Consider the following 10,846-nt stretch of genomic DNA (forward strand, 5'->3'; position numbering starts at 1 on the left):
CATAATGAAAAATTAAGATAAATTTTCGTTGACGTTTTGTTGTGTATTTTGATTGAGATGTTTTGTTTAACACTTTCTTGATTATAAGTATTATTAAATTTTATATATTACGTGAATATATGCATATAAATTTTTGTTATAAAATCTTTTTCTTAGTGAGCTCGTGAAATTTATCACAATTCACCTTCATTCAGGTGAGAGGAGATGAGAAACAAGTTCAAGATCAATAAAAGATGGTAAAAAAAATCTTATTAGTTTCTATTTTGGATTTGTTAATTAATTTAGATACTTTAATTATTTATAAATAAATAATTATTCTGTCACAATTTATGTGTATTAAAATGTAGTTTCGCTACGTATTTAATATTTATTTGTTATAATAATTGAAAATGTTATTCTAATGTCTGCAACCACCGACATTAGGATTTGGACTGTTACACTGGTAGTCAAGTCTAATTTAGTAAAAAAAATTATTTCATGTAATTCATTTAACATATTATCTATTGTAAGAATAGAGAAAACGATCTTTAACAGTGAGTGAGTTGAGGGCTCTTTCTTACTAACAACACGTTAGCCTTGAATTAAGCATGTCATTCACTTACTTTTTAATTTTAGCTTTGTGAAAGTGAGCATACCTATAGAGTTTGACATTGACTAATTTGGTCCCTTCTTTGATATTGATACGATGGTCAACCTCCTGTGCTGTGGCAGTTGATCTGGCTCCCGAAAAATGTCCCCGTAATCTGTCACTACCTTCTGCATGTCAGGATCAACCCTGGCTAGCCCGAGCTCTGCTCCGGCCAGTATACAAACAACACATAGGGAGTGTCGTCAGCCTACCTCCCTTATCGTCTCCTTGAGAGAAGCGATCTGTATGGATGGATCGTCAAGGATGCGTTGCCTTTGGAGGCGGCGTCCCACCGGAAATCCATTTTCAACTTCTTCCAATCACAGGCGACGGGTCTTAACTTCTCCCACCATTGTATTCCCAATACCAAATCCAAACAGATTAGTGGTAAATCATATAAGGCAAAGCTAAAGGAAATACCCTGGACTAGGACCAAGGTATCTTCGAATCTTCCTTAACGCCTCATCAGTCTGCATCTGCAATTTTTATCTAAAAAGGTCGGGTTGGCACTACTGAAAATCACAACAGCTCAAATATTCATTCACTGGTGAAGTTGTGAGTGAAGCCGCTATTGATGAGGACCACCACCTCATGTTTCCTGATGGTGGCGACATTGGTCTCCAAATATTGTCGACCGTACCTGCTTCTGTAGTGCTCAAGTTGTCCTGCACACTGCTAACACTAATCTTCAAATTCTCGATTCTCTCCTTATTTGTTGCACCACGAAGATCCCAGAGAAGACATTCAAAACCCACGATATGCATATTAGAGAACGAGGGAAATATGGAACACGTGAAGAGGGAAAATCAAATCAAGATCAACTAGCCGTTATTAGAGACTTAGTCTCCTTTTTACTATTTTCAAGCTCGTTGTTGCTTAAATGTATGAATTTTTGTTATATTTCATGTGTATAAATTCTGCACAATCAATAAGAGAAGATATTCGACTTTCATCTTCAAAAATATTGTGGTTTCTTTTCCATCCCAAGCAGAAAACTTTAAACTCAAATTGTTAAATGTTTTGACCGAGACCTATCACATCTGAAATCAGCAAGAGCCCATCTCCATCTCCATCTCCACAGCCACTAAAACCCAATTGCCAAAAACTACTAGGGTTGATTTAAAACTCTAAGATCTTACAAATCTCACATTTCTGGGTATTCTGATTTCAAATACAATGCTAAAAAGAGGAGCAAGAACTAGGACTATTATACGGATTAAAGACGGAGACGAGCTGAACTGTAGTGAGATTTCGATTCATTTTGATCTAGAAACTCTGTATATTTCACCATTGACAAATGAAACAACAAGGTTCTTGAGATTACCAATACAGTCATTTTAAAAGATCCATATACTACTTCAATTGTTCCAAGGAAGCATTAACACAGACTGTGGGAAGTTTGAATTATGCCTTTTCTTGTCTATATATTATATTTTTTACATTAAATTAATGTTGGCTTATTTATTTATATGTTGAGTTTATGGCAGAGTTCATTTATGTATTTCAATTCAATTAAACCACATGCTTCTAGTACTGGGAGGATTTTTGTAAGTAATATATTTTTTGTTTGCATGTACCTTGGATTTTTCTTACATTGATTTGTGGCTATGACCTCTTCTTCTATTATATGCAGTCTATGATCGGTTCGTATATCCTATTTACCATTATCATGAGTGTTCTTCTTCCCCGGACACAATTGGGTTCTAAGTCCTTCTCAGCAGGTACTGTTAAGAAGAGAAGACTTGCTGAGTTGCAGTCAACTCACGCCATTGTAAATGTCCAAAACAGTAACAGAATTAAAAGAATTAGTTTTAATTAATCCAATTTGAATAAGTTGGATAATATCTCCACCCAATTATTTTCTTGACAAACATCATCTATATTCCAATTTGATTTTAAGAAAAATAATCGTAGAAGTTATTTTTTGTATGTCCCACCCGTAAGTTCATATTTTTTCAATAAACGCAACACTTAAATATATATTATAAATTTAAATTCGGATAATTATTATAGTAAAAGTTATTAATTTATACATTATGGTATCAGTTATTGTAAATTTAGACGACAGCTTATAAATACTACGCCCTAGCCAACGAAGTAGGCGTCGAGGATACAGAATTGAAGGAGCAAAAGAAAAAGATGACTTTCAAAAAGCAGTTTTTTTTCTGGGGGATTTTTCTCTTGTTTCTCTTCCTTCTCTTAATTTTTAATGTTGCAGCAGCTAGGCTCGCACCGCGTTCGCTTCTTTACGAAACAAGTAAACAAATTAATGTCTTTTATTTATTATGTTAAGTTTCTAATTTTTATGCTGATTTATAAGACAAACAAATATATAATGTATATATATATATATATATGTGAGAAATGAGATAACATGACATCTAATTCATTTTTTTTTTAACTAAATATTAGTTAACAGAGAAAATCAATTACTAATTCACTTTTTTTCTTTCCAAATGAATGAAAATATGTTTGATATTTATTTGTCTAGATGACTCCATGGATGATCCCGCTAATGGAAATTGGAATCCTTGATTGTACTGGGCGTTGCCACTACCACAGAAACCTGCAGACTGCAACTTGCTGATCAACTATATGCTGATCAACTATACATATAATGTGTGTTTGTATGTGCGTATTGTGTTGTACAAACAATAATGAAGTGATGCATACATGGCTTAGCCGGTCATGTTTTATCATTTCTTACTATCTTTTAGATAAATAATTTTCGAAGCTTCTTGCAGGTTGTTACTGCCATTAAGCAGTGTGTAAGTGCAAGGTTTCGAATGAAAGCTGAGCATCTATTATTCAGAACTTATGCTTTATGATACTAATATTTTTTTTTATATTAAAGTCTGATATTTAAAGGGTAGATAAACATTGATTTAATGTGGGATTTTGAGGGACAATATGGTCAAATTATATTTATAAGGATTTACAAATTAAAAGATAAGGTCCAAAATCAAAAACTCAATCTGGCCTCATATTTTTGGTAGAATGGCAACTGGTATCTCCTGGGTTTTGGAAGAACACATAACTCAGAACAAGATTCCAAGAGAAAAAAAATGGTCTGTAAAATAAACTCCATAAGCCCTTTAATTCTGCGACCAAGAAAACCTTCTTGCATCCGGAATCAGCAGGAACCCATTTCCATCTCCGCACCCGCCAAAACCCAGTTGCCAAAAACCAGCAGGGTTGATTTCAAAACTCTGGGATCTTGCAAACTTGGCATTTCCAGGTACCCAGATTTCGAATATAACGCTGAAGGAGGAGCAGGAACTGGGACTATTATAAGGATTAAAGATGGAGACGATTTGAACAGTAATGAGATTTCTGTTTGTTTTGACTTGGAATGTCTGTATATTCCACCATTGACAAGTGAAACAACAAGGTTCCTGGGATTACCAATGCCGCCATTTTTAAAGATCGATATAGTACCTCAACTGTTCCAAGGAAGCATTAATAAAGAATCTGGGAAGGTTGGATTACGCCTTTTCTTATCTCTTTATTATAGCTTTTACGTTGAATTAACACTGGCTTGTTTGTTTACATATTGTGTTATATATATGTGTGTGATCAGGTTGATCTTGAGTTTATGGCGGAGTTCGTGTTTTCTGCTGGGAGTATTTACAGAGCACCTCCATTGATGGTGAAGACAGTTTTGACGAGTGAGGAATCGAATGGGAAGGTGAGAAGTGGAAGAGGAGAAAGGTTGGATGAAGAAGGAAGGTGCAGATTGGTGGGTGTGGCAACTGTTGATCCCATTGATGATTTCTTCATGAATTCTTTTCTTGGCCTTCCTACTGAATGCCTTGCTATCCTCAATGCCATTGTCTCCTTTTCTCATTCCTGAATTAACTCACCATTTACATATATATATATGTATGTATATATATCTGTAATGGATGGATAAGTGTATGTATGGAAAAGGGTAAAAGCAATTCACTAGATATATTTATTTCATAACTGTTTGTGATTCATTCTTTCTTTATTTTATTAAATTTGTGAATTAAGTCACATTATGCATTTTTATATATTTTTGTTAAAAAGTTATATTATGATTATTAAATAATATTTTATTTTATATTTTTATTTAAAGATTATTTTAATTATATTATGGTTATTATGTACATGTTACATTAATATAAATTTTTACTAATTACTATTTAATTGCATAATTATTGCTTTATATTACGATTATTATTTATACGTTATATTAATATGTATTTTTATTAAATATTTTTTAATTAAATAAATAATTTTCTTTTTAATAAAAAAAGAAACAATTAAGTATTTAATTAAATATTTAAAATGTATTTTTTCGTATGTTATTGTTTAGAAACTCTCTTATGCTATATTATGATTGGTATATTTATTTTTATATGAAAATTTTTATTGATTTAATAAATAAAATGAAGTTCAATAATTAATTCTTAAAAAATTTAATTAAATCAATTAAACCAAAATAAAAAGTTGTTGTCTCAAAGAGCCCAAGCTCCAAGCGGACCAGCCCAACTCTCTGCGCAGGTGACCCGCAACTCGTACTCTGGTTTCGCGCACTACGAACACTCTGACTCAGTCATCTCCTTCGAAAAATACCCTCTCTCTCTCACTGTCTCCACGCCGAAGCTCCACCTTCTCTTTCTCCCTGTCTCTCTTGGCAAGTGACCTGAAATCACTATCTCGCCAAAGCTTCATTCCCTTACCTCAAATCTGCAGCCCCTTTCTTTTTCTCGGCATTATTGCACCTTCACCGTAATCCGCCAATTATATTTATCTTCTCTCTTGGAAAACCTGAGAGCCAAACAGACTGAGCACCTAAATCTCCACTCTCTTTCCATCATCTAACAGAATCAAGGTTGCAAGAAGAAACGGAGTGTTAGGTTGTTCCGAAAGAAACACGGCTATCTTATAGTCCTACTTGCATTCAGCTTCCTTGCTTGGAGGATAACAGCACCTTGTTCTAGCGTCAGCTGGTAGGGTTTCCTTCTCTATAAACATTTTTGTTAGCTTTTGCGTTGATTTTACTCTTTTAGAGAAAAAAAAAATTCAGAGGAGCACGTCGCAGTAATTTGACCGCGTATTTGCTCTAAATTGGAATTTGATTGCATTATTGTCTGAATTACCATTTTTTTCGGTTTTTATTTACTCATGATATTGATTCTTGGGGGTTTTTATAAATATACATAACCGTATATGTGAATATTCAGGAATCAGGAATCAGGTTGTTGTATGTTAAGCAACATTCCTAAAGAATATATCTGACGTTTTTCCTAGAGTAAGGAATGTGGGTTTTGAGGATCTTGATTGCCCTGTAACTCAATAAACCGAGTTAGAAGATACATCCTGACATTTTTAAAAGAGAAGAGAAAATTATGTATTTTGCGATGAGAAGAGCTATTCATTTAGTAGAGCTGTGAGTGTTCCGTTGGTAATGTGGTAATACCATTGTCTTTTTCAGAGGACAGGCTCCATCCCTTATGAGAGGTTAACCTTTTTAATGCAGCTTAGAGCTGCCTTAGTATTATCGAAGAAAAAAGAACTACTGTCTTCCACTTTGTTGATTATGTACAAATAGTTGATATAGACTTACAGTTTGCTTCTCCTGAACGTCAGAACTTAGGGGGGATTATGGTTCAATGGCTTCATAGTCAATCTATCCATCCTGGTTAAGTAAGGGTTATGGGAGGGAAACAAGTGGCAGGCGTCATCTGTGGGACAGGGGTGGGTATAAAAAAATCTTTAGCTGCGTCTGGTAGGAGGGGTGCAGGTATAGAATATCATGTAAAGGGCTGGTAGGGAGGAAGACCTACCTGTCCCATGATCATCCATAGCTTTTCTATTATTATTTTTAAATTCACTTAAAGTGTGTAAAATCCATTTGCAAATCGATGATTTAATGTCATTTGGTATGTTTCCTAAAGCTCATTTGTTGTACTGGTAATTGATACAAAAAGGTTCTCAGGGCTGCGAGTGTAAGGGTAGCAAGACAAGTAAGAAAAGTAAATATGGGGCAGCCAGACACTTCTGGGGACTTGTCATCAGAGATGGAAGTGGATGCTTTCAGGCGCCTCTTCCCTCTTCGCTTCTTTGAGAGTCATCTATCGGAATCTGTACGTCCTGATGCCAGGCCACTTGGAAAAGCTAGAGAGACCACCATAGCTCTTGGTTGGCAAAAGCTTGTTTCTTGACATGTCTATAGTTTTTCCACCTTTCACTTTTACAACTAACTTGATTGGTGTTCTTAATTGAACTGCACTTTTTGCTCTCTACTTTTATTGAACCCTGTTATTTTATAGGGCTTGTTGCATCTGCTAATGGCTCAGCACTCGCAAAGATTGGTTCCACTGTGAGTCTCTCTACCTCTGCCCAAATGCATGCGTGCGCATGCTTGCATGCATAACTTTTTTTACGTATATGATAGATGATATCTATGCCTTTTATTTAATGATCCTGTCTTGTATTTGTTTCAACTAAGACATTTGAATTTTTTCTTGCAAAGACTATGTTGGCTGCTATCAAAATGGAAGTCATGGCCCCTTCCACAGAGTCCCCAGATGAGGGCTGCATAGGTTCTCTGTCAAGAAGACATATTTTTCCATTTTTTTTAATACTCAAATATGTTTTCATCTTCTCCAGTTTTATTTACAGGGTCTTATCCTGTAACTGTTTGTTATTTCAGCTGTTGATTTCCACATGCCTCCAATTTGTTCTCCGATTGTTAGGCCTGGCCGGCCAGCTGAGGCAGCACCTATTATATCAAAGCAGCTATCTGACACAATCTCAAGGCATGTCGAATTTTCGTTTCTCTAGTGACCTATTGCTGTTCTCAAAATCACTTCCTTAATCCTCTTCAACTGGAATATCTTTTCTTGTTTGTTTCTAATCTGTGCAATGTTGCTTTCAAGAAAATATTTATATTCATTTTCTTGATAGAAGAGAGAATAAAACTTTTTTGAGAGAGTTCATTTTTATTTGCATATTTTTCTATTCTTCCAAGTATTTTCCGTGTCACCGTGTCTTTCCTTGAGACAGATAGGTGGTCATACCTTCAACGTTATTGGTGTTAAAGAGTAATCACTAGACATTATTTTTGGCTCTTTTGGTTACTAATTTTCATCTATATTCAGTTCCTTTTGGATCAATATGTTGTATTGAATTGTAAGCCCCTAGGTTTTTCTTTATTTAAGCAGCATATTCACCTTGGTATGGGCTCTTTCAATTTGATTCCTTGTAGATTTGTCTAACCTGTGAAAACTGGTTTACTTACTGTAGTTCTGGCATGATCAATCTGAAGGAATTGTCCTTAGTTAGTGGAAAAGCTGCTTGGATGGCATATTTGGTAAGTAAGGATATTTCTACCGTCTTCATTTTCATTTTAACCTTCCAATTTATGAAGCTTGCGGGTTTTTGTATTTCCACATTAAGTTTGTCTTCCTTTCTGGTAGATGGTTTAGCTTTTAACTGCATAATCCCGAAACTATATCATGCTTTCATACGGTTGATTTCATGAATTTTTAATGTTATTACTTATTTATTGGGTCACAATAGTTTATGATTTTTTTTGTAGGACATATACTGTCTGGATGCAGATGGTGCTCTTTTTGATGCTGCATTACTTTCTGCTGTTGCTGCCTTCTCCCATTGTAATTTAAACGCTTCTCCATTCTTTAATATCATCTTTACCCATTTAAGAGGATACATAGCCATATTTCTATGAATGATTAATCAAAATTCCTTGAATTTTCTTGTCCTTGCAATATTACGTCTCTTATTTATCCAGATAGAAACAAAGTCCTCTTTCTCCATCTCTGATTGTGGTCAAGTATGTACCTGATCCTGTGAGGAAGAAAGTGTATCTTATTTTGGATGCAATTATAATTTTTAAAAATTAGAAGTAAATTATGTACAAAACAAGGAGTAGTTTTTTTAATAATTTTTAATAGTTTATAACTTGAATTTGTTTACCTGCTTTTATGATGGCAAAGTTTGATTTCTATTTTGCTGAAAAATAGGGTGATGATGAATTGTAAGGACCAGTAACATCAGCAAAGATGGCTTAAATTATCCTTTTTTTTTCCTTTTTGTTGGGAGGCATGGGGTTTGAAGCTCCAAATCAAGCTAATGACTTAAGTATATGTTCATAGGCGTTGTTTTGGTTCCTATATCAAAATTTCACAAGGATTTAGTGACAGTAGAAGCTTGTTTTTGAGATTGAGCAACATGAAAACCAAGAAATTCATCTATAGGTTTAATTGCCACAAAGAGTGTGGCACTGTTTGGGGATATGCCTTACAGTGTGGCTTATGCTTGAAATCTGCCATACAGGATACTTTTCTCCAAATGTTTTCTTGTAAGAAAAATATTTCGCTAGATCTGGATTTGATTGGTATAGAATTCTGTATTTCTGTTTCTGCTTGAGCTTGAAAGTTGTCTCAGTCCTCTAGTCTGAGCACTTCTCGAGAACTGATTTTAATTTTGTACTACACTAGGCCTGAATTTTCCCAGAGGAACTTGTTCCAGCATTTCCTTAGGCTAAGATTTTTGTTGCTCATTTCATCTAGGCTCTTCTACTCTTGGTGGTTTGAGAATTAAATGATTGTCTCATTCTTGTTTCTTGGGAGGGATAAACTGGATGAGTGGTTGCTACCGAATGATTGACTGTCAAACTTAGTTCTGGAATTTTCTACTGAATGGTGTGCAATAAATTTTTTTGTTTGAAAGAATTCAAACATGTAATGGCCATCTGTAATCTATTACTATTTTTGGAATTTCTCATTTGCTATCAAATTTCAATACAGTGCAAATTCCAATTGTTTCCCTGAATGACAATGGAAAGGTTGTTGTGGTTTCCAATGAAAATGGAGGAATGTTTGAAAAGGAACCAGTTAATAGGGAGAAGAGAAAGCTCTCCCTGCGCAGCATCCCTTTCTCATTAACATGCATACTTCACAAGAATTACATTCTGGCAGACCCTACAGCAGAGGAAGAGTCAATCATGGAAACCCTTGTAACTATTGTTTTGGATCAATCCAGTCAACTCATTTCTCTTTACAAGCCAGGTGGACCAGTTCTTGGGTTTACATCTACTATTCAGGTTAGTTTGCATTTAATGTTTCATTGCTAGAACAAGATATGTTTCATTTTGTATGGGGGATGTCCATCAAAATTACCGAAAGGTGATAGTATTTACTCTGAGAAACCATGACCTAGAACAGTTCATAATACTTATTTGCTGGTCTTGTAAGTTCTGCTGTGTGGTTGCAGGATTGCATTGGATTAACGAAGCAAAGAGTGAAGGAACTTACCGAGATTTTAGATGAAGCAATTTCTGGTATGGAAGTTGATTGAGTTTCTCATAAATCCTATGAGAGATAATCTTCATTTTTAGGCCGAGGGTGGGGAAACATATTTTGTTCGAGTCTGAGCACTAGGGGTTAGTGCTGGAGTTGCCGGCGTCTTTGAGCACAATCAATTAGTAGCACGTTGTATGACACAAGTAGTTATACTATTTTGTTTATTCTATCAGATTTGATGATGATAATATTGGCAGAGTTTTGGTTTTTTTAAGGAAGAGATTTTTGGATAATTTTAAATTTGTTTTTTTATTGAGGAAAATTATTTAGCTTTTATTTTTAAGAGAGGGGGTTCAAGTGGCAGCAGCAAAAGACCTAAAGTCAGTTTTCTTCAGGGTTAGATTTTGCCTTACAGGATCCATTCTGTTCCATTCTCCTATCTTTTTTGTGTTTGAGTTCTATGTTCGCTCATGATATCTTGCATTGATAACAAAGACTTGGCTCGAAGTCATGCTCAGTCTTGTGACAAGATCTGTCCTACTTGACCAGTTGTGCATGACTGGATCTATCCTACTTGACCAGTTCCATCGTGACAACCTATTGAATTTTTTGTTTAATTCCGAAAGTCTTTGCCTGGCTGTTACGATGCTGAAGGATGGCTGGATCATGGCAAGGATCTTGTTAAGAAATTTTTTTGGGTCAATAAATGCCAGCCAGCCCTCAAAATAATGATGGACAAATAACTTGTCTGATTTATGGATGTTGATGGGCAAAAATCTTGTCTGACTTATAGGCATGAAAAGTCTGGCAAGAAGCAAACTACAGTAAGCCCCGGCTTTTATAGGCTGATAATGGTGCTTTTTGCATGACAAAACTCGTGTTCTATTTTTTATCATGAATTTCGTGAAAAACAAAAATTGCA

General features: G+C 35.0%; 2 protein-coding genes across 3 annotated transcripts; both read left to right on the plus strand.

Moving 5' to 3' along the window:
• Nucleotides 1-2,710: 2,710 nt before the first annotated feature.
• On the plus strand, nt 2,711-4,608 carry LOC110823331 (ATP-dependent Clp protease ATP-binding subunit). The gene is made up of 3 exons (XM_088211134.1): nt 2,711-2,885; nt 3,120-4,107; nt 4,209-4,608. The coding sequence occupies exons 2-3, from the start codon at nt 3,694-3,696 to the stop codon at nt 4,479-4,481; spliced, it is 687 nt and encodes a 228-aa protein (XP_088067260.1). The 5' UTR covers nt 2,711-2,885; nt 3,120-3,693; the 3' UTR covers nt 4,482-4,608.
• A 403-nt stretch (nt 4,609-5,011) lies between these two features.
• On the plus strand, nt 5,012-10,217 carry LOC110823462 (3'-5'-exoribonuclease family protein). 2 transcript variants are annotated; one of them, XM_088211133.1, is made up of 9 exons: nt 5,012-5,604; nt 6,586-6,796; nt 6,928-6,977; nt 7,131-7,200; nt 7,311-7,416; nt 7,904-7,970; nt 8,199-8,274; nt 9,430-9,725; nt 9,896-10,217. In XM_088211133.1, exons 2-9 carry the CDS (start codon nt 6,637-6,639, stop codon nt 9,977-9,979), a joined length of 909 nt encoding a protein of 302 aa, XP_088067259.1. In that variant the 5' UTR covers nt 5,012-5,604; nt 6,586-6,636; the 3' UTR covers nt 9,980-10,217. The 2 variants fall into 2 exon arrangements, with proteins under 2 accessions (XP_088067259.1, XP_021909540.2); XM_022053848.2 differs by having other exon boundaries at nt 5,016-5,604; nt 6,594-6,796.
• Nucleotides 10,218-10,846: the final 629 nt, after the last annotated feature.

Source organism: Carica papaya, chromosome 9 (assembly GCF_054855325.1).
Source record: "Carica papaya isolate Zhongbai chromosome 9, ASM5485532v1, whole genome shotgun sequence".
Taxonomy (NCBI): Eukaryota; Viridiplantae; Streptophyta; class Magnoliopsida; order Brassicales; family Caricaceae; genus Carica; species Carica papaya.

Bases quoted from the DNA above. Each gene is read 5' to 3' on its own strand.
- LOC110823331 (XM_088211134.1), top strand. From the start codon at position 3,694: ATGGTCTGTAAAATAAACTCCATAAGCCCTTTAATTCTGCGACCAAGA. The intron at 4,108-4,208 runs GTTGGATTACGC...GTGTGTGATCAG, and splicing joins TTAATAAAGAATCTGGGAAG to GTTGATCTTGAGTTTATGGC.
- LOC110823462 (XM_088211133.1), top strand. From the start codon at position 6,637: ATGGGGCAGCCAGACACTTCTGGGGACTTGTCATCAGAGATGGAAGTG. The intron at 7,417-7,903 runs GCATGTCGAATT...TACTTACTGTAG, and splicing joins CTATCTGACACAATCTCAAG to TTCTGGCATGATCAATCTGA. The intron at 7,971-8,198 runs GTAAGTAAGGAT...TTTTTTTTGTAG, and splicing joins CTGCTTGGATGGCATATTTG to GACATATACTGTCTGGATGC.